The sequence below is a fragment of the Salvelinus sp. IW2-2015 genome, unplaced genomic scaffold (genome assembly GCF_002910315.2).
Source record: "Salvelinus sp. IW2-2015 unplaced genomic scaffold, ASM291031v2 Un_scaffold1133, whole genome shotgun sequence".
Taxonomy (NCBI): domain Eukaryota; kingdom Metazoa; phylum Chordata; class Actinopteri; order Salmoniformes; family Salmonidae; genus Salvelinus; species Salvelinus sp. IW2-2015.
In genome coordinates, this window is record NW_019942746.1 from 139,096 (window position 1) to 163,207 (window position 24,112).

The window sequence follows — 24,112 nt, forward strand, 5'->3', positions numbered from 1 at the left end:
AAGTGGGCTGTCATGTGCCTTTTAATGAGGAGTGGCTTCCGTCTAGCCACTCTACCATAAAGGCCTGAGTGGTGGAGTGCTGCAGAGATAGTTGTCCTTCTGGAAGGTTCTCCCATCTCCACAGAGGAACTCTAGAGCTCTGTCAGTGTGACCATCGGGTTCTTGGTCACTTCCCTGACCAAGGCCCACGACCGGGAGACCCATGAGGCCGGGCGGCCAGCTCTAGGAAGAGTCTTGGTAGTTACAAACTTCTTCCATTTAAGAATGGAGGCCACTGTGTTCTTTGAGACCTTCAATTCGGCAGATGTTTTGGTACCCTTCCCCAGATCTGTGCCTCGACACAATCCTGTCTCGAAGCTCTACGGCCAATTCCTTCAACCCCATGCCTTGTTTTTTTTCTCTGACATGCACTGTCAACTGTGGGACCTTATATAGACAGGTGTGTGCCTTTCCAAATCATGTCCAATCAATTAAATTTACTACAAGTGGACTCAAATCAAGGATGATCAATGGAAACAGGATGTACCTGAGCTTAATTTCGAGTTTCATAGCAAAGGGGCTGAATACTTATGTAAATAAGGTATTTTTGTTTTTCATGTTTAAGAAATTTGCAAAAATGTCTAGGGAATATTTAATCAATTTCAGAATAAGAATATATTCTGTTAAGTTACAGCCTTATTCTAAAATGTATTAAATCAATAAAAAATCCTCAGCAATCTACACACAATAGCCCATAATGACAAAGCAAAAACAGGTTTTTAGAAATGTTTGCAAATTTCTTACAATTTGCATTGTCTTGGCTTGTCACACTACCTTCCATGTTTGACTCATCTGCCAATATGGATATTCTTCCAAAACTTGATGATCATCCAGGTGCTTCCATGTCCTTTTTGGCAAACTTGAGGAGAATGTCAGACCATCTGTCTGTGATCTCAAGCTGGAGCGCAGCTGTGTCATGCAGCAAGACAATGATCCCAAACACACAATCAACTCTACATGAAAATGACTAAAAAGTTAAAATTAAAATTATAATTGAACTCTTTGGCCTGATATTCTTAGCGTCATGTCTGGAGGAAACCTGGTACCATCCCTACGTTGAAGCATAGCTGTGGCAGCATCATCTTGTGGGGATGTTTTTCAGCGGCAAGGACTGGGAGACTAGTCAGGATCGAGGGAAAGATGAACGGAGCAAAGTACAGAGGGATCCTTGATCAAAACCTGCTCCAGAGCTCTCAGGACATCAGACTGGGGCGACGGATCACCTTCCAACAGGMCAACGACCCTATGCACACAGCCAAGACAACGCAGGAGAGGCTTCGAGACAAGTCTCTGAATGTCCTTGAGTGGCCCAGCAAGAGCCCGGACTTGAACACGATTTAACATCTCTGGAGTGACCTGACAATACCTGTACAGTGGTCGCGGGCCTCCCCGTCCAACCTGACAGAGCTTGAGATCTGCAGAGAAGAATGGGAGAAACTCCCCAAATACAAGAAGACTCGCGGCTGTAATCGCTGCCAAARGTGCTTCAACAAAGTACTGAGTAAAGGGTCTGAATACTTATGTAAATGTGATATTTTATTTTACATTTTTAATACAATTGCAAAAAAAATTAAAAACCTTTTGCTTTGTCATTATGGGGTATTGTGTGTAGATTGATGAGGAAGAAAAAACTATTTAAGCAATTTTAGAATAAGGCTGTAACGTAATAAAATGTGAAAAAGTCAAGGGGTCTGAATGCTTTCCAAATGCACTCTGTATATATACTGTATATACAGTGTCTGTCTCTGTCTGTCTCTGTCTGTCTCTGTCTGTCAATTTGTAAGTCGCTCTGGATAAGAGCGTCTGCTAAATGACTTAAATGTAAAAATGTAAATGTCTGTCTGATGAAAGAAAGAAAGAAAGAAAGAAAGAAAGAAAGAAAGAAAGAAAGAAAGAAAGAAAGAAAGAAAGAAAGAAAGAAAGAAAGAAAGAAAGAAAGAAAGAAAGAAAGAAAGAAAGAAAGAAAGAAAAAGAAAGAGCCAACAGAATGTTTTACAAAGTAGGATTGTTATTTTGGGCTTCTTCGGTACAAAAGAAGCATTGTTAAGCTCCAATTTTCCATTGATAATCATAAATTGTCAAAAATGTTTGACCCTTTTCTTTTCCTCCTTGTGAAGGAGAGAGATGATCATGATCAAAGTATTTTTCAGACCCATTTGCCAATCTCTCCCTTGGCCACTTTTATCCATGTTGATTTGAGTCTGGTAATGATGTCATCATAATCTGGGCAGTCTATCTGTATATCTCAGTGGTAGGGCATCTCCACATGATTGAAAGACGTGCACTAGTAGGATACCTCACTCACACAGGGCTGGCGTTTAATCACCTTGTTCTGTAGTGTCCCAAATGGCAGCCTATTCCCTTTATAGTGCACTACTTTTGTGGTGAAGTAGTGCACCATAAAGGGAATCGGGCGCCATTTGGGACACAGTCAGGGCTGGTGTTTAATCACCTCGTGTCTCTTTCTCCTTTTCACATTCTCTCTGTCTTTGCAGATGGAAAGCTGCTGCATGATGTTAAACCTCAAAGTGAGTCCTTCCTTTCTGCATTTCTTTTATCTTCAACCCCCAACTCTTGACCTAATTTCTGAGGCATAAAATGACCAAATTGTCACTAGATGAAAGTTCAGGGTCCAGAATCAGAGTATTAGCAGTTTTTTTTGTTATGGGCACCTACTTTCTACACCTACCTATTTGGTTAACTTTAATTTACCTGCATTTTACACAGCCATCACACCCATCAAAAAAACTTGTAGTCAGGTTCTGAACAGAATTAGAACCATGTTCTACCATTCCATCACTCAACTGTCCACTCTTCACAAGTGTGACATCACAACGGGCTTTCCTTCTCGGATTGAGCCGAGAGATTGATCTCTTGTGACAACTGAACATGTGCTATATTGTAGGTGATTAATGGAGTGTAATTATTGCAAACAAGCTAATTTGACCAATTTGCAGTGATTCCTCACTTGTATCCTCTGGTGGGTCTCAGATCAGATAATCTCTCCCTCGTGCATATACCGCCTGACACCTGCTGAAATGATTGTCAGGCGGTACCTTGACTGGAGCTGCAGCAGTGTCTGTAATGAGCCTTCATTAGGCTGACAGACAGGCTCACTCACGTAATGTGTGCTTGGGTGGTTGTTGCCTGGGTTTGCAACACATTCTGGGTCAAATCATTGAGTTGAGGACCTCCCGAGTGAAGCAGCGATCTAAGGCACTGCATCGCAGTGCTAGAGACGTCACTACAGATCCGGGTTCGATCCCGGGCTGTGTCGCAGCCGGCAGCGACTGGGAGCCCCATGAGGCGGCCCAGCGTCGTCCGGGTTAGGGCAGGGTTTGGCCGGCTGGGATGTCCTTGTCCCATCGCGCTCTAGCGACTCCTTGTGGTGGCCGGGCGCATGCACGCTGACTTCAGTCGCCAGCTGTATGGTGTTTCCTCCGACACATTGGTGTGGCTGGCTTCTGGGTTAAGCGGGCAGCGTGTCAAGAAGCAGTCTGGCTTGGCAGGGTCGTGTTTCAGAGGACACATGGCTCTCGACCTTCGACGCTCCCGAGTCCGTACGGCAGTTGCAGCGATGGGACAGGACTGTAACTACCATTTGGATATCACTAAAAATGGGTAAAATGTACAAAAACAACTAATTTAACCATTGAGTTCAGAGTTCTAGAACGGGGAGATGAACATTTGGTGAGTGACATAATTTTCATAACGGCGCTCCTTTAAATGAATTTGCCTCGGATCATTTCCTGTCACTATCAGACGGTGACCATTTGGTCATACTATGTAGTTTAGTATGTACCATATATTTATAGGATATAGACTAGTGTGTCTGAAAGCAGTTATACCTCCCTCCGTCTCACTGTTAACAGCTTTATGAATGTCTTGTGTAACAGCGGTGTAGAGGCAAAATTTTCCCATCTAGTCCTGTGTGTGGTGAGAAGAGGAGCATGTCAGTTGAGCAGTTAAAGGGTATGTTGAGATGTACAGCCAGCACACTGCTTTAAAAGGATTCACTCTCCAAAAGCTCCTTAAAACAATGCAAAACCAGTATACTGTAGAATATGTCATCTAATATTTGAGATGCCCAAGAATGTTACCACATTAGAATCACTACCACCACCATTCTCTCATGTCCCTTTTCAATGTCTCTTTACTCTGCCTTAGTTAAGCTTCTTACACATTATTATTTTCGCTAAGCATACATCCAGTGAGACTGTTGTTTCTGTGTGTCTGTCTATGTGTGTGTACCAGGTATGGATGGCTCCAACGACGTGGCTCTTTACTCTGGGCTGGGGGCGGGGATCATAGCTGTGACTGTCCTTGTGGTGGCCGTCATGCTGTACCGGAAAAACCAGAGCGACTACGGCGTTGATGTCATCGATTCGTCCGCGCTCACCGGGGGCTTCCAGTCTTTCAACTTCAAGACCACCAGACAAGGTGAGCTAGCGCTGCCTGTCACTGTATGCCCTGTCTCACACAAGGCCAAACAGCAGGCAGGAGTTTGTCAAGGTTCCTTTAGGAATGCTGCCGCTGCTGGTGATAGATTGCATGTGTTGGCATTGAGGCGGCACGGTGCATTATCCTGCACAGCTGCCTAGGATTTATATTATCATAATCACTGAAATGATCTGTCCTTCTATTTTGATAGACCAGCTACTCTGTTATTGCAGACATAGGTTATCAACTGTTGACGGACACTTCCTGTGACCCCCTGGCTGCAGACCTCACACATTTGACTGTGAAGCAACCAAACCCCCTTCCCTGTCGTCAGATAGCCCCAGCCAAATCCACTGATGGATAAATGTGAAAAGCATGGAATAGTGAACATCAATTCAATTTTTGTTGTGCACAGAAATCATTTCTGTTCATAACAGTGGCTGGGTCTGTGGCTTGTCCCAGGCAGCCTTGCTACATGCATTGATATTACTGTCAGTGACACTTCTGGGTTAGCACAAGTGATAGCCATCACAGCGGCGGGTGATAAATTCTGTCTAGTTGTGACAGCGCTGTGAAAAACCCTGCCGGAGCCATGCACATCCGATGCTCCCAAGGCCTGGGAAGTCATGCATGCACCTCACCACGCGCCAGGGAGGGGGAGGCTGGGGAGCTGGGGGACGGTGCCGGGCTACATCCAGCAGGCCATCAATCCTATTTAAATAGGCCAGGTTTTCAGGAGCTGCCTGCTGTGCCCTCCACCGGCCACCATCACTCCATTCTTCTATTCCCTTCTCCGTCAGCCTGCTAAATGAGCCTCTGAAATATAGCTCATATTCTCTGCTTTCTCATTTCAGCTATGGATTCTTATTTTACAGAGGAAGGGGGGAGACTAACGAATAGCATGTATTTTATTATGCTTGACCTGTTTTTTTTCCAGTTTACCTTATTCCGGTAGATTTTTCATAAGCCCAATAACGTCCGGTTAAACACATTGAGAGAAAAACATAGCTTTACTCATGTGTGTTTTTTTTATGAATCAGTAGCTTGTCATGCCTTGTGATTGCTTTAAAAAGGCCCTTAAAACCTCTCTGGGATAGCGGGACGCTAGCGTCCCAATAGCCTGTTAAAATGTAGAGCGCCAGATTCAAAAAAAAAATCTATGAAATCAAACTTTATTAAATTACACATATAAGATACCAAATTAAAGCTACACTCATTGTGAATCCAGCCAACATGTCAGATTTCAAAAAGGCTTTTCGGCGAAAGCATAAGATGCTATTATCTGATGATAGTACAGAAGCTACACTCTCTTTTTTGACAATTTCAACCATGCCGGCGCTACTCAAAACGCAGAAATAAAATATAAAACATGCATTACCTTTGACGAGATTCTTTTGTTGGCACTCCAATATGTCCCATAAACATCACAAATGGTCCTTTAGTTCGATTAATTCCGTCCATATATATCCAAATTGTCCATTTATTTGGCGCCGTTGTACCAGGAAAAACAGCGYTCAATTTGCGCAAAATCACGACAAAATATCTAAAAAATTACCTCTAAACTTTGCCAAAACATTTCAAAGTACTTTTGTAATACAACTTAAGTTATTTGTAAACGTTAATAATCGATCAAATTGAAGACTGGTCAATCTGTTTTCAATACAGGATATCAACAAACTCATGGTACTTTTCAAGTCTTGCTCAACTCTCAAACATAAACAAACGACGTCACTCCACTTCCGGGTCAATATCTTTCTCTGTTAACTAAGGAAAAACCTTAACCTTTTTCCATACAATGGCGACATCCAGTGGAAGCAGTAGGAACTACGTGTATACTGATTAGAATTCTGGTTTGCCCATAACAAACCATTGAACATACAGGAACTTAAAAAGAAAAAAGTTAGTCCTCAGGGTTTTGACTGCTATATAAGTTCTGTTATACTTACAGATATGATTCAAACAGTTTTAGAAACTTCAGAGTGTTTCCTATCCAAATCTACTAATAATATGCATATCTTATATTCTGGGGATGAGTAGCACGAAGTTGAAATTGCGCACGCTATTTTTCCCTAAGTGAAAACTCTGCACCCTATCCTCATGCTTGAGATCGCTCCTGCCATGACATGGTTTTAGGCAGAGTGGTGAATGAGTCTTTAGGCTTGACCCTGTCTCCCTGCATTACGGCTGGCTGTGAAAGATTTTTAATCAGAGATCCAATTCCAAACATATCCCTCAAGGTATTCAACGTGAGGTCCATTTCATTAACTTCTTTCATCCAACCTCCTCCACAATTCCATTTTGATCCACCATTTTAAAGATCCACACTCAAGCAATAATCTGATTTTTCTCCACTGCACTGACAGAAGAAGAAAAATGCACATGGCTGTTCACATGTCAGGTTGAAAGCTTAAGCAATGTCTACTGAAATGCATTATCTATCTGTCCATGGCTTGTGCAGCTGAATTGTCTTGAGTCCTGTTCTATGTCTACTGCAATCAGTAACAAATCACTATCAATCAGTAACAAAAAATTACTTCTCATTGCTCCACACTGTTCCATTTCTTTATATCAGTTCCGTCAAATATAACATTTCCCATTATATCCTCGGTTTTTGATTGCAGAGCAATAGCTTTTAATATTGTTACATTTTGCACTTTCATCATTTTCAGGCACTGAAAGTTACGAGAAGCAGCACTCAGCTTCAGAATACCCTCTAGTTAGTCTTGCATTGGAAACACCCTGAATACCCTCTAGTTAGTCTTGCATTGGAAACACCCTGAATACACTCTAGTTAGTCTTGGAGTGGAAACACCCTGAATACTCTCGAGTTAGTGTTGCTGTGGAAACACCCTGAATACCCTCTAGTTAGTCTTGCATTGGAAACACCCTGAATACCCTCTAGTTAGTCTTGCAGTGGAAACACCCTGAATACCCTCTAGTTAGTCTTGCAGTGGAAACACCCTGAATACTCTCGAGTTAGTGTTGCTGTGGAAACACCCTGAATACCCTCTAGTTAGTCTTTCAGTGGAAACACCCTGAATACCCTCTAGTTAGTCTTGCCATGGAAAAACTCTGAATACCCTCTAGTTAGTCTTGCAGTGGAAACACCCTGAATACCCTCTAGTTAGTCTTGCTGTGGAAACACCCTGCATACCCTCTAGTTAGTCTTGCTGTGGAAACACCCTGAATACCCTCTAGTTAGTCTTGCAGTGGAAACACCCTGAATAACCCTCTAGTTAGTCTTGCAGGGAAAACACCCTGAATACCCTCTAGTTAGTCGTTGCTGTGGAAACACACCTGAATACCATCTAGTTAGTCTTGCAGTGGAAACACCCTGAATTACCCTCTAGTTTGTCTTGCCGTGGAAACACCCTGAATACCCTCTAGTTAGTCTTGCAGTGGAAACACCCCGAATCCCTCTAGTTAGTCTTGCAGTGGAAACACCCTGAATACCCTCCAGTTAGTCTTGCAGTGGAAACACCCTGCATACCCTCTAGTTAGTCTTGCTGTGGAAACACCCTGAATACCTCCAGTTAGTCTTGCAGTGGAAAAACCCTGCATACCCTCCGTTAGTCTTGCTGTGGAAACACCCTGAATACCCTCTAGTTAGTCTTGCAGTGGAAACACCCTGAATACCCTCTAGTTAGTCTTGCAGTGGAAACACCCTGAATACCCTCAGTTAGTCTTGCGTGGAAACACCCTGAATACCCTCCTAGTTAGTATTGCAGTGGAAACACCCTGAATACCCTCTAGTTAGTTTTGCATGGAAACACTCTGAATACCCTCTAGTTAGTCTTGCCATGGGACACCCTGAATACCCTCTAGTTAGTCTTGCAGTGGAAACACCCTGAATACCCTCCAGTTAGTCTTGCAGTGGAAACACCCTGAATACCCTCCAGTTAGTCTTGCAGTGGAAACACCCTGAAGCACAACACGGATCAAGCCCTCCAGTAATTAACGATTTCCCTAAAAATAAAACAACATTAGCCTCCTGCCTTCCACCCCTCACCAGGCAGCAGCTGGGCAGCAATGACTTTTTGACTGCTGTTATCGTGGCACAGGGAGTCCTGGGGCCCTAATGTCTGGATGTGCCAGATAGCTGCACACAGTGTTTGGCAGTGTGGCCAGGCGTCGAATGGCTGTGGCTGAAGACGCCCCTCCTTGGCCTGTTGAGTCCATGCTGTGAGCTGAAGGACTCCCCTCACTTACAGGACGGTCACCGTCACAGACCCCTCAGCCCATTCCCAGCCACACACACACACACACACTTATGCACAAACACACAGCCCCAGCCGTGTGCTGTGCCCACAGACAGAGAAGCACTGTGTCCTCCAGGAGGGTGACTTTGTGTACAGAGAGGAACTGACTCCAACAGATAGATCATGGAGATCAAGCTGTGTATGCTTGGTAATTACATTTACCTCTGACCAGTGACTATGGCTCAGCCCTGGCCTGGATATCTACAGTTTCTCATGTCCAGGTTATTTACCTGTACTGTAACTCTGAGTTGGTCAACTAGCTTGGCATATTATTCACACTAAAAGCCTATTTTCCATCAGTTCACAGAGAGTGCTCAGTGCACTTGACTTCAACCTATGGGGCTCCTGCAGAGAGAGCTACATTTGAAGTCGGAAGTTTACATACACCTTAGTCAAATACATTTAAACTCACAATTCCTGACATTTAATCCTAGTAAAAATGTCCTGTCTTAGGTCAGTTAGGATCACCACTTTATTTTAAGAATGTGAAATGTCAGAATAATAATAGAGAGAATGATTTATTTCAGCTTTTATTTCTTTCATCACATTCCCAGTGGGTCAGAAGTTTACATACAGTCAATTAGTAACTTGGGTCAAATGTTTCGGCTAGCCTTCCAGAAGCTTCCCACAATAAGTTGGGTGAATTTTGGCCCATTCCTCCTGACATAGCTGGTGTAACTGAGTCAGGTTTGTAGGCCTCCTTGCTCACACACGCTTTTTCAGTTCTGCCCACAAATTCTCTATAGGATTGAGGTCAGGGCTTTGTGATGGACACTCCAATACCTTGACTTTGTTGTCCTTAAGCCATTTTGCCACAACTTTGGAAGTATGCTTGGGGTCATTGTCCATTTGGAAGACCCATTTGCGACCAAGCTTTAACTTCCTGACTGATGACTTGAGATGTTGCTTCAATATATCCACATCATTTTCTTTCCTCGTGGTGCAATCTATTTTGTGAAGTGCACCAGTCCCTCCTGCAGCAAAGCACCCCCACAACATGATGCTGCCACCCCCGTGCTTCACGGTTGAGATGGTGTTCTTCAGCTTGCAAGCATCCCCCTTTTTCCTCCAAACATAACAAAGGTCATTATGGCCAAACAGTTCTATTTTATCAGACCAGAGGACATTTCTCCAAAAAGTACAATCTTTGTCTTCATGTGCAGTTGCAAACCGTAGTCTGGCTTTGTTATGGCGGTTTTGGTGCAGTGGCTTCTTCCTTGCTGAGTGGCCTTTCAGGTTATGTTGATATAGGACTCGTTTTACTGTGGATATAGATACTTTTGTACCTGTTTCCTCCAGAATCTTCACAAGGTCCTTTGCTGTTGTTCTGGGATTGATTTGCACTTTTCGCACCACAGTACGTTCATCTCTAGGAGACAGAGCGCATCTCCTTCCTGAGCGGTATGATGGCTGCGTGGTCCCATGGTGTTTATACTTGCGTACTATTGTTTGTACAGATGAACGTGGTACCTTAAGGCATTTGGAAATTGCTCCCAAGGATGAACCAGACTTGTGGAGGTCTACAAAAAATGTATTGGCTGATTTCTTTTGATTTTCTCATGATGTCAAGCAAAGAGGTACTGAGTTTGAAGGTAGGCCTTGAAATACATCCACAGGTATACCTCCAATTGACTCAAATTATGTCAATTAGCCCAGCAGAAGCTTCTAAAGCCATGACATAATTTTTGGGAATTGTCCAAGCTGTTTAAAGGCACAGTCAACTTAGTGTATGTAAACTTCTGGCCCACTGGAATTGTGATACAGTGAATTATAAGTGAAATAATCTGGCTGTAAACAATTGTTGGGAAAATGACTTGTGTCATGCACAAAGTAGATGTCCTAACCGACTTGCCAAAACTATAGTTTGTTAACAAGAAATTTGTGGAGTGGTTGAAAAACGNTTGGACCTAGACTTGGCGCTCCGGTACCGCTTACCGTGCGGTAGCAGAGAGAACAGTCTATGACTAGGGTGGCTGGAGTCTTTGACAATTTTTAGTGCCTTCCACTGACACCGCCTGGTATAGATTTAAAGGCACAGTCAACTTAGTGTATGTAAACTTCTGACCCACTGGAATTGTGATACAGTGAAATAATCTGTCTGTAATTAATTGTTGGAAAAATTACTTGTGTCAAAGTAGATGTCCTAACTGACTTGCCAAAACTATAGTTTGTTAACAAGAAATTTGTGGAGTGGTTGAAAAACGAGTTTTAATGACTCCAACCTAAGTGTATGTAAACTTCCGACTTCAACTGTAGGTGTTTTAGATTACTGAATGACTATGTGGCTGTGTGCATCTCTCATCTCTCTAGGGAACCCACTGCTTCTCAACTCCTCTCTGCAGCCAGACCTGACAGTGGGTGGGACCTATTCCAGCCCCATCTGCTTCCAGGACTCCATAGACAACAAAGAGCTTTTTGACCCCCTGCCAGACATCAAGGTCAAAGTTCAGAGCTCCTTTATGGTTTCACTAGGTGTGGCCGACCGCGCTGAGTACCATGCTGCCAAAGGCCATCCACCTGAGACCTTCCCCAGGGGGCTGAACCGAGACTACAGCAACAGCACTGTGGAGAGACGGAGCACCAAGACGGGCCTGCTCACCCCCAACGGCCCCCACCTCAACACCACCAAAGATCAGCTGGGAACCACGGGCGTGTTTGGGCATCTGGGCGGCCGGTTGGTGGTGCCAAATACTGGTGAGCTACATGTGTTTAAAGACTCTGAATTACACTTGAAGTTGTGTTTGAAGCAGAATTAAACGGTTGGTGTTGCCAAATACTGGTGAGGTACAGTACATGATTTATAAAGACAGATGGGTTGACTACTTTTTGATTGCTTCTCTCTGATAATAATGTCTCATTATAGCATTTTTTTTCCAGTGCGTCCATTCTAAGAGAAAATTAAGTTCTCAATTTAGCAAAACCATGCACACACGTGACTAATTAAAAGTAAACGTAGGCTTAGTAAATATGTCATGGCTAGTGAAACCAGGGATGCATCCCAAATGGGCACCCGATTCTCTATATAGTGCCCTATGGGCCCTGGTCAAAAGTAGTGCACTATAAAGGGAGTATGGTGCCATTTGAGACGCACACCAGGTTCCTTTAATCTCTCTAGAGTCTAACGCATGTCGCTACAGTACTGTAGGATTCATCCATGTTGTTTCCCAGGTTGGAACAGTACAGCGAGCTAGTATAGATGTTTGTTATTCCTCTACATCAGGGATCATCAACTAGATTCAGCCGTGGGACAATTTTATGTAGACTGCAAAATGACCACAAGAAGCCCAAACAGATATAATATTTCACTAAAACGTAATTATTTCAAACCTTGCTTACGTTTGTATAGGATCACGTCTCTTATGCGTGGGAGTACTTTCTCTTATGCGTGGGAGTACGTGGGAGTACAAAATTAAAATCACTTGGAGCTGATCTGCTGTTGTTTTTACAGTCTTATGTCCAACAATAAAAAATGCAATTAAAATTGGGAACACTGCTATACATTCCCACCAGCTCTCCCAGGCAAACAGGGGTCAGGCCTCTTACCATAGACCCTAACTTCAAGTAGAAGTAGATGAGTTTATGAGGACTGCCACAGCTGTCAGGATCAACAGTTCCATGTGAACTGTAGCTCTGACATCTCTCTCCTGGGCCCTCGTGTGTGTAGGGCCCTCTGTTCCACTGGAGAGGCACAGTGAAATCAGGCTCCTTCAGTCTCCTGGATGTGTGAGTGGAGAGACTCAGAGCAGTCAAGTGGATCACTCACACCTCCAATCTGCAGTACCTTTAACAACGCTCAATGGACGGCCATACATGGCCAACACTTATCACTAACTGCCAGTCTCTTCTTTCAGGGTGGATACATATCCTACACACTCAAGCACAATTGATCACACGCATGAACATGCACACACAGACAACCTTCAATACAATATTAGACATCAGTCTCTCCTGTGGGATGTAAACTGATGATGTTCAAACTTTTCCTATGTGAGATGTGAGTTTATTTATCTTGGCTTCCAATGTTCCCTGTCACGCTGATGATTTAACAGGTCCTGTAGGGCTCCTATACAGCGATCACCAGTAAAATGTCTGACAAGGCGGCAGCTGTTGGTTTAATGAAAGCTAACTAGTTGATTTGCCAGTAGGGAGATGGCAGGCGGGACGACGACGAAACACATCCTTTACTGTTTATAGACAGGCAGGCATTGAATCTCTGTCTATCTCCTAGTCTCCTGCGAACCTTTTTAAGGTTCCAGACAGGATTTTATGCATTGTTTGCGTCTTGTTTTTATGTATGCTCAGATTGTACAAGGTAAATGGCATTGTTTGTAATAGATGAATTGTGCTTTGAAGCTGTGTGGTTGTGTTTATGCGTAATATTATGCGCCTCTGTGCTACGCCACTGCTTATAACTATCCAGCTCAGGGCTCCAGCTATGCATTTGGTTTGCTAACTAAGTGGTTAGATGTCAAGAACAAGCTTCTTGGTTACAGCAGAGACAATCAATCTCCTCCTGGATCAAGATCCCTGTTGCCTAAATTGTTATGGTTGTAAAAATGTAAATAAAGTTTGTTTAAAAAATAAATAAATAGCGCCCCTTGTGTGAATTTCCGGTGTACCCCAGTAAGGTACAGAAACGGTATGAAAATATGGATACTGTAGTTGTTGACCCTGTTGTTGTGTCTTGCAGGAGTCAGCCTGCTGGTACCCCATGGGGCGATCGCTGAGGACCCTTCCTCTGAGATGTTCATGGTCATAAATCAGGGAGAGTCCAGGTGAGAGCACATCTCATGACCGTCTGTCTTTCAGTCCCCATCTATTTTCTCATCTTGCTTCTTTCATCAAATGTACGCTGAGAGTCGGGAAGCAAGTTCAGGGAGTGAATACATTTAATAAATGAACAAAACAAGAAACACAAACAGCGCACCGACATGAAACAGCAACAATGACGGCTGGGGAAGAAACCAAAGGGAGTGACACATAAAGGGCAGGTAATCAAGGAGGTGATGGAGTCCAGGTGAGTGTCATTATGCGCGTAACGCTGGTGACAGGTGTGCGCCCTAACGAGCAGCCTGGTGACCTAGAGGCCGGAGAGGGAGCACACGTGACAACCCATTTCAACCTGCTGAGGTAAAAGCGTAATAAATAACCCAGTGTATCCATTACAATTCTGCATAGCTGAATATTTCTTTAACTAATTTGGACAAATAAAAACCTCCAAATGAAGACTCACAATGGATGTAGTCTTTCCTGCTCAGTATAAACGTTGGTGACCATTCCCACTCTGTGTTTATGGAGGGCTCTGGCAGATGGACCCAGCGAGCACCATAGCCTATCTAGCAGTCTCCACAGGAATCCTTTAGGTGTCAAGATCAGGCTGATCATTTCCACTGTAGCCTCACAGGTGTTATTCCAGCAACAGAGAAAGTTCAGTTCATGTGCAGCAAGCTGGGTTTATTTCCAATGTTTTCTTGATCAATTTAGTCCAACTGACTTCAAGGAAGTAAAGTCCATATACCCAGTAAAGTAGAGACACACACAGACAGTAGGAAGAAAGAATATGGGTTGAGGTGGTGGATGTTTCATCTTGACATACAGTATTATTCATTCCCGTCATGGGCAGGTAATGATCCTGTGATGGACTCCCCTCTCCAGGGGGCCTCTGCTCTGGCTGCTCCTTAGTGGAAGCCCCCTGGGGCTACAGCCTGGTAGCCGTCACCACTCATTCACAGCTCTCCATTCCAACAAAGTGGGGGAAGGAAGAAGTGTGAAACTCCAAGGAAGGGACCTAAAATGGCTGACATTTTGTGGTCTGAGCATTCAAAGACAGCTAAACTCATTGTTTTCAGTATGTTCAGTGCATACCCGATCTGGGTGAAATATTTCAGAGTAGCTATAAGAATTTTAGATTTTCTATTGATTTCAAATATACCTGAAATATACTTTCAAGTACAGATAGGTTCAGGCCTGACAAGTAAATGGTATTTTTTCCACTCCATGTGAACGATTCAGCGTTATACGAGTGAGTCTGTTTACTGTGTAGACATCTCTCCCTGACTGAGGTTTGTGGACTTGTCATCCTGAGAGCTGTCACTCACTATCTATCCTCACCAGCCAGAGGTGCCAGCAGAGAATTGCGTCCTTTCTTCTTTCTAAACCAAACAATCCACAGCCAATAGACTTATCCCAGCCATATAACAGAATTCCATTAAAATATATTTTTCAGGTTGTTATTTTGAACTCTGTCAAAGGTTTGGGGAAAATATTTTTAAGACTGTTGGTTGGTTTTGGTGAAGTTGGAGATATTTCCTTTGCCCTCAATTGTTAGATGAAAGCATTTGTGTTTTTTTAATAGGAAACTTTTAACCTATTAGGGCAGAATCAGCCCAACTTTCTCACCACAGATAGAATTTGAGTTCATGGTGGTAAAAAGCAAAGGCAGTATATAAACATTTCTTCTGTTGTTGTCTGGTCTATTGCAGATCTGTTTATATTTCAAAACCAGAGCCACCTGTTTTATACACCCACATTTCTACAACAACTTGGGAAGTGAATTTAAAGTTCTACATTCTAAATGTTCTTTATTGAAGTTCCGGATGACAGGTGTTTTCCCCTTGTGGTGTGGGAGTACGGTCATGACTGGGGCTGTGCAGTGCATCTAGGTGGTGTGGGAGTACGGGTCATGACTGGGGCTGTGCAGTGCATTCTCAGGTGTGTGGGAGTACCGTCATGACTGGGGCTGTGCAGTGCATCTAGGTGGTGTGGGTACGGTCATGACTGGGGCTGTGCAGTGCATCTAGTGGTGTGGGAGTACGGTCATGACTGGGGCTGTGCAGTGCATCTAGGTGGTGTGGGAGTACGGTCATGACTGGGCTGTGCAGTGCATCTAGGTGGTGTGGGAGTACGGTCATTGACTGGGGCTTGTGCAGTGCATCTAGGTGGTTGGGGTGGAGTACGGTCATGACTGGGGCTGTGCAGTGCATCTAGGTGGTGTGGGAGTACGGTCATGACTGGGGCTGTGCAGTGCATCTTAGGTTGGTGTGGGAGTACGGTCATGACTGGGGCTGTGCAGTGCATCTAGGTGGTGTGGGAGTACGGTCATGACTGGGGCTGTGCAGTGCATCTAGGTGGTGTGGGAGTACGGTCATGACTGGGGCTGTGCAGTCCATCTAGGTGGTGTGGGAGTACGGTCATGGCTGGGGCTGTGCAGTGCATCTCTCCCCCTTGAGGATGACATGACTCCTCCGCCCAGCCACTGTACCTTCTAGGCAGCCTCAACAACACCCCACAGGGACAGACTGTGTCTGTTGTCCAAATGACACCCTATTCCCTTTATAGTGCACTACTTTTGACCAGGGCCCATAGTTACACTATACAGTATAGAGAATAGGGTGCCATTTGGGATGCAGTTTGCCTGTTTATTCTGGCTGTCCTGCTGTTCTCCTAAGCCCCCTCGGGTCATATGGTCATTTGATCAGCAGGTGGGATGTCACTGACTGTCTGGCTGGAGCCATTGGTAATGGCTTTAACATAGCATTCATTTTAATGCCATTAAAAGGCATGTACAAAAAATATCATAAAAAATCAGATCTCGTAGTCTATCATGTACAGCATTCCCCTTTATGTACCAATCTGATGAATGTCCATGTTCTCTGCCCAGGAATATGCGTCACCTTAAGAAATTGACAAAATCCCAGTTGGACAGGCAGGTGGGAGACTACAAGCAAATCAAGGTGAAGCTAATGGAGCATGTTAATGTGTGCATTTATTTAGCCCTGCGCAGCCTCTCCTCTCTCTGTGGCGTTGTGGCCCAATATGCCACTTTGCACAGCTCCCCAGTCCCTGAAGAGAGAGTGATCAGTCACTTTGAATAATGGACCTCATCTAGGGCCAGGGAGGCAGCCGAGCCATACGTAGGTACAGGACCCTTCATGATGATGACAAGTGGAATTGAAAAAGAGGAATGCATCCCAAATAGCACCCTAAATAGTACACTACTTTGACCAGAGCTGGTCAAAATAGTGTACTGTATAGGGAACAGGGTGCAGTTTGGAATGCAGAGAGGTACTTCTGCTTTTTTGTGCTGCTACTGCTGGACTCTTCTCAGTCATAAGTGGTAGGCAGCTACTTAAAACCCAGGTAATCTGCTCCTTGCGTAGCTGCTCTTACTGTTGAATGTGTGATCAGGCTTGTCGCTGTTGCCTGAAGGATAATCAGAGATATCGCTGGCCCATTCCAATCTATGCAGGGCTGCTGGTGATTGAGAGTGAGCAGTGAGCTCTCGTCTGAATAAAAAAGGTACAGGATGACTGTGTGAGGTGGAGGTTGTATTCATAAGCACAGAATATGCAACCATATATTTTATTGCTGTTTATTACTGCATTCTCTAGTAGGGTATTCAGAATATTGTGCTGTTCTATAACATGAGCCAGTAAAATACATATATTATAAAAGGAAAAATATAATGTTTTATCAATAGAAGTCAATAGGACTCATTTAACATGTTTGGAAAGTCTAAGAGGTGTCTGCATTATACAGTGGGATACAATATACACAGTATACCTGTAACGATTCTCGTCCTCTTCGTCTGAGGAGTATGAAGGATCGGACCAATATGCAGCGTGTTAAGTGTCCATAATAGATTTTTAATAAATCAAAATGAACACAGAACAAAAATAACAAAACACGAACAAACAACCGAAACRGTCCCGTATGGTGAAAACACTGAAACAGGAAACAATCACCCACAAAACACAATAGAAAACAGGCTACCTAAATATGGCTCCCAATCAGAGACAACGACTGACACATGCCTCTGATTGAGAACCATACTAGGCCAAACACATAGAAATATAACAGAACAAAACATAGAAAAACAACATAGAATACCCACCCCAACTCACGCCCTGACCAACTAAAATAAAGACATAAAAAAGGAACTAGGGTCAGAACGTGACAATACCAAACATTAAGAACACATTCCTAACATTGAGTACCACCCCCCCACCTCTTTTGCCCTCAGAACAGCCTCAATTCGTTGGGTCATGGACTATACAAGGTGAAAATTGCGTTCCACAGGGATGCTGGCCTATGTTGACTCCAATGCTTCCCACAGTTGTGTCAAGTTGGCTGGATGTCCTTTGGGTGGTGGACCATTCTCGATACACAGGAAACTGTTGGGCATGGAAAAACCCAGCAGCGTTGCAGTTATTGACACAAACCAGTGCACCTGGTACCTACTACCATACCCCGTTCAAAGGCACTTACATCTTTTGTCTTGCCCATTCACCCTCTGAATGGCACACATACACAATCCATGTCTCAGTTGTCTACAGGCTTAAGTATCATTTTTTAACCTGTCTCCTCCCCTTCATCTACATTGATTGAAGTGGAATTAATAAGTGACATCAATAAGGGATCATAGCTTTCCCCTGGTCAATCAATCAAATGTATTTATAAAGCCCTTTTTACATCAGCCGATGTCACTTGTTAAGTGCTATACAGAAACCCAGCCTAAAACCCCAAACAGCAAGCAATGCAGATGCAGAAGCACGGTGGCTAGGAAAAACTCCCTAGAAAGGCCAAAACCTAGGAGGAAACCTAGAGAGGAACCAGGCTCTGAGGTGTGGCCAATCCTCTTCTGGCTGTGCCGGGTGGAGAAAACAGAACATGGCCAAGATGTTCAAACATTCATAGATGACCAGCAGGGTCAAATAATATTAATCACAGTGGTTGTAGAGGGTGCAACAGGTCAGCACCTCAGGAGTAAATGTCAGTTGGCTTTTCATAGCCGAGCAGCAGGTACGGTAGAGAGAGAGAGTCAAAAACAGCAGGTCCGGGACAAGGTAGCACGTCCGATGAACAGGTCAGGGTTCCATAACCGTAGGCAGAACAGTTGAAACTGAAACAGCAGCATGACCAGGTGGACTGGGGACAGCAAGGAGTCATCAGGCCAGGTAGTCCTGAGGCATGGTCCTAGGGCTCAGATTTTACAGATAGAGATAGAGGGAGCATAAGTAAATTCACACAGGACACCGGATAAGACAGGAGAAATACTCCAGAGATAACAGACTCACCCTAGCCACCCGACACAACTATTTCAGCATAATTCCTGGAGGCTGAGACAGGAGACACTGTGGCCCTGTCCAACTATACCCCCAGACAGGGCCAACCAGGCAGGATATAACACCATCCATTTTGCCAAAGCACAGCCCCCACAACACTAGAGGGATATCTTCAACCACCAACTTACTACCTTGAGACAAGGCCGAGTATAGCCCACGAAGATCTCTCCCACGGCACGAACCCGAGGGGGAGACAACCCGGACAGGAAGATCACGTCAGAGACTCAACCCACTCAAGTGACGCACCCCTCCTAGCGACAGCATGGAAGAGCACCAGTAAGCCAGTGACTCATCCCCCGTAATAGGGTTAGAGGCAGGAAATCCCAGTGGAGAGAGGGAAACCAGCCAGGCAGAGACAGCAAGGGTGGTTCGTCGCTCCAGTGCCTTTCTGTTCACCTTCACACCCCTGGGCCAGACTACACTCAAAAATAGGACCTACTGAAGAGATGAGTCTTCAAATAAAGACTTAAAGGTCAAGACCGAGTCTGCGTCTCTCACATGGATAGGCAGACTAATCCATAAAAATGGAGCTCTATCGGAGAAACCCCTGCCTCCAGCTGTTGGCTTAGAAATTCTAGGGACAATTAGGAGGCCTGCCTTTTGTAACCGTAGCGTACATGTAGGTATGTATGGCAGGGCCAAATCAGAAAGATAGATAGGAGCAAGCCCGGTCACAAGACACTTTCTAAGTTAGCAGTAAATCCTTGAAATCAGTCCTAGCCTTAACAGGAAGCAAGTGTAGAGAGGCTAGCACTGGAGAAATATGACCACATTTTGGGGTTCTAGTCAAGATTCTAGCAGCCGTGTTTAGCACTAACTGAAGTTTATTTAGTACTTTATCTGGGTAGCCGGAAAGTACAGCATTGCAGTAGTCTAATCTAGAAGTGACAAAAGCATGGATAAATTTTTCTTCATCACAGAACATTTCTGATTTTACAATGTTACGTAGATGGAAAAAAGCTGTCCTTGAAACAGTTTTGATATGTTCGTCACAAGAGAGATCAGGGTCCAGAGTAACGCCAAGGTCCTTTACAGTTTATTTGAGACGACTGTACAACCATCAACATTAATTGTCAGATCCAACAGAAGATCTCTTTGTTTCTTGGGACATAGAACTAGCATCTCAGTTTTGTCCGAGTTTAAAAGTAAAACATTTCCCGCCATCCACTTCCTTGTGTCTGAAACACAGGCTTCCAGGGAAGAAAATTTTGGGGCTTCACCATGTTTCATCAAAATGTACAGCTGTGTATCATCTGCATAGCAGTGAAAGTTAACATTATGTTTCCAAATTACATCACCAAGAGGTAAAATATATAGTCCATCCACAGAGACAAACTGATATCTTTAAAAAAGATAAGATCTAAACCAGGCCAGAACTTGTCCATGTAGACCAATTTGGGTTTCCAATCTCTCCAAAAGAATGTGGTGATCGATGGTATCAAAAGCAGCACTAAGGTCTATGAACACGAGGACAGATGCAGAGCCTTGGTCTGACGCCATTAAAAGGTAATTTACCACCTTCACGAGTGCAGTCTCAGTGCTATGATGGGGTCTAAAACCAGACTGAATCATTTCATATACATTGTGAGTCTTCAGGAAGGCAGTGAGTTGCTGCGCAACAGCTTTTTCAAAAAGAATTGTGAGGAATGGGAAATTTGATATATGCCGATAGTTTTTAATATTTTCTGGGTCAAGGTTTGGCTTTTTCAAGAGAGGCTTTATTACTGCCACTTTTAGTAAGTTTGGTACACATCCGGTAGATAGGGAGTCGTTTATTATGTTCAACATAGGAGGGTCAAGCACAGGAAGCAGCTCTTTCAGTAGTTTAGTTGGAATAGTGTCCAGAATGCAGCTTGAAGATTTAGAGGCCTTAACTATTTTCATAAATGTGTCAAGAGATATAGTATTAAAAAACATGTGGGTCTCCCTTGATCCTAGGTCCTGGCAGTGTTGTGCAGACTCAGGACAGCTGAGCTTTGGAGAAATATGCAGATTTAAACAGGAGTCCATAATTTGTTTTCTAATGATCATGATCTTTTCGTCAAAGAATTTCATGAATTTACCACTGCTGAAGTGAAAACCATCCTCTCTTGGGGAATGCTGCTTTTTAGTTAGCTTTGCGACAGTATAAAAAATAAATGTTGAATTGTTCTTATTCTCCTCAATTAAATTGGAAAAATAGGATGATCGAGCAGCAGTGAGGGCGTCTTTCCAAGCTAATCGGAAGACTTCCAGTTTGGTGTAGCGCCATTTCCGGGTATTTATTCATACCAGGGAGCTAGTTTCTTACGACAAATGTTTTTGGTTTTTAGGGGTGTGACTGTATCTAGGGTATTACGCAAGGTTAAGTTCCTCAGTTAGGTGGTTAACCCTTTGTTGTACTCTGACGTCCTTTGGTAGGTGGAGGGAGTCTGGAAGGGCATCTAGGAATCTTTGGGTGGTACGAGAATTTATAGGACGGCTTTTGATGATCCTTGGTTGGTACTGAGCAGATTATTTGTTGCGATTGCAAACGTAATAAAGTGGTGGTCCGATAGTCCAGGATTATGAAACATTAAGATCCACAATATTTATTCCACGGTACAAAACTAGGTCCAGAGTATGACTGTGGCAGTGAGTAGGTCCGGAGACATGTTGGACAAAACCCACTGAGTCGATGATAGCTCTGAAAGCCTTTTGGAGTGGGTCTGTGGACTTTTCCATGTGAATATTAAAATCACCAAGAATTTGAATATTATCTGCCATGACTACATGGTCCGATAAGGAACTCAGTGAGGAACGCTGTATATGGCCCAGGAGGCCTGTAAACAGTAGCTATAGATAGGGATTGAGTAGGCTGCATAGATTTCTTGACTAGAAGCTCAAAAGACGAAAACACAGTCATTTTCTTTTTATGTAAATTGAAATTTGGTAACGTAAATGTTAGCAACAACTCCGGCTTTGTGGGATGTGGTGGGGACATGGTCACTAGTGTAACCAAGAGGAGAGGCCTAATTTAACACAGTAAATTCATCAGGCTTAAGCCATGTTTCAGTCAGGCCAATCACGTCAAGATTATGATCAGTGACTAGTTCATTGACTATAACTGCCTTGGAAGTGAAGGATCTAACAATAAGTAGCCCTATTTTGAGATGTGAAATATCACAATCTCTTTCAATAATGACAGGAATGGAGGAGGTCTTTTTTCCAGTGAGATTGCTAAGGCGAACACCTCCATGTTTAGTTTTGCCCAACCTAGATCGAGGCACAGACACGGGGAGGGGGATAGCTGAGCTGACTACACTGACTGTGCTAGTGGCAGACTCCACTAAGCTGGCAGGCTGGCTAACAGCCTGCTGCCTGGCCTGCACCCTATCTCATTGTGGAGCTAGAGGAGTTTGAGCCCTGTCTATGTTCATAGATAAGATGAGAGCACCCCTCCAGCTAGGATGGAGTCATTCACTCCTCAGTAGGCCAGGCTTGGTCCTGTTTTTGGGTGAGTCCCAGAAAGAGGGCCAATTATCTACAAATGCTATCTTTTGAGGGGGGGCAGAAAACAGTTTAACCAGCGATTGAGTTGTGAGACTGCTGTAGAGCTCATCACTTACCCTAACTGGAAGGGGGCCAGAGACAATTACTCGATGCTGACACATCTTTCTAGCTGATTTACACGCTGAAGCTATGTTGCGCTTGGTGACCTCTGATTGTTTCATCCTAACGTCATTGGTACCGAAGTGGATAACAATATCCCTATACGCTCTACACTCGCCAGTTTTGGCCTTAGCCAGCACCATCTTCAGAATAGCCTTAACGTCTGTAGCCATGTTTGATCGCTGGATGATTCTTTTTAAGTCTAATACTGCAGGTAATGGTGTCGCCAATGACTTGGGTTTTCAATTTGTCAGAGCTAATGCTGGGAAAATTCGGCGTCTCAGACCCCGTAACGGGTGGAGGAGAGACCAGAGAAGGCTAGGCCTCTGACTCCGACTCGTTGCTTAATGGGGAGAACCGGTTGAAAGATTCTGTCGGCTGAATGAGCGACACCGGTTGAGCATTCTTACAGAATTTCCTTCCAGAAGCCATGAGATTGTCAGGCTGCCGGTGTTGTGCCGAAAATCTCCCCCCCTTCGCGTTTCTCATTGCTGCGACTTGCTTGCTATATGAGATTTGTCAGTTTAGCCTACATTTCACTGATATTAGTAGCAGAAAGCATTTTTGTATGCAGTTTTTGGTTTGGCTATTTGTTTCAAGTGTATGTGGCTGTTCTTGCTTGTATGCACCCGTGGCAAGATGCCGCCCTGGGCGGCTGCCCATGTCGCCCGTACTTAAATCCGATACATATTTTGTTTTAGTTTATAAATAAATCTCTTTGCCAAAATTCGTCATCTCTCCCATGTCTTATTTGACTAGTATTTTTGGAAGCGTAAGGATAAAAGTTCAGCTATAGTTGTTCTGTGGTTGTTCGGGCGGCAGGTAGCCTAGTGGTTAGAGCGTTGGGCCAGTAACCGAAAGGTTGCTTGATCGAATCACCGAGCTGACAAGGTAAAAATCTGTTGTTCTGCCCCTGAACAAGGCAGTTAACCCACTGTTCCTAGGCCATCATTGTGTGTTCTTAACTGACTTGCCTAGTTAAATAAAATAAAAAAATGTTTATTGCTTGCCAACAAGCTCCCTCCTGTGTTTAATATAACACACATACATGTATTATTAATGTAGGTTGCCTATCCTGATGTGAAGTTTGTTATATAGAAAGTATTTGACTCTGATGTGTGCCACAGAAAGTATTTACCTCTAGCCACAAAATTAAGGAAATTAGAAGGGGGGGGTTCTGGCAGGGGGGAGATTTTCGGCACAACACCGGGACTGTGTGAGGGGATTTATACTACTAACTGTACTTATTTGTGGCACAGACGCTATTTCATCATTTCCTACACTTAAATTACCCTTGCCTAACGATTGCGTCTGAAGCTGGGCTTGCAGCTCAGCTATCCTCACCATAAGGCGATCGTTGTCCTGTACATTATGAGTACAGCGACTGCAATTAGAAGGCATAATGTTAATGTTACTACTTAGCTTTGGCTGGTGGAGGTCCTGTAGAACCATGTCCAGATAAAGCGTCCGGGGTGAAAAAGTTTAGGGAAAAAATTGAAATATAAAACAGTAATTAAAAAGTAAAAACCATAAAGTTGCATGTAAACAAGGCCACAAGTTGTGACAGGAAATGACGTCAGTCCATGTCATGGAAGGAGCAGGTGTTCTTAATGTTTATAT

At 43.9% G+C, this 24,112-nt stretch overlaps 1 protein-coding gene across 2 annotated transcripts in view; it reads left to right on the forward strand.

Moving 5' to 3' along the window:
- LOC112069854 (netrin receptor UNC5D-like) overlaps positions 1 to 24,112 on the forward strand; it is an 88,081-nt gene that overhangs the window by 44,466 nt on the left and 19,503 nt on the right. Inside the window, exons 7-10 of one of the 2 annotated variants that reach the window (XM_024137235.2) lie at positions 2,535 to 2,567; positions 4,294 to 4,479; positions 11,049 to 11,432; positions 13,429 to 13,513. In XM_024137235.2, coding sequence (XP_023993003.2) covers positions 2,535 to 2,567; positions 4,294 to 4,479; positions 11,049 to 11,432; positions 13,429 to 13,513 — 688 coding nt within the window. The remainder of the gene's footprint in view (positions 1 to 2,534; positions 2,568 to 4,293; positions 4,480 to 11,048; positions 11,433 to 13,428; positions 13,514 to 24,112) is intronic. The other variant, XM_070438740.1, reaches the window with a different exon arrangement.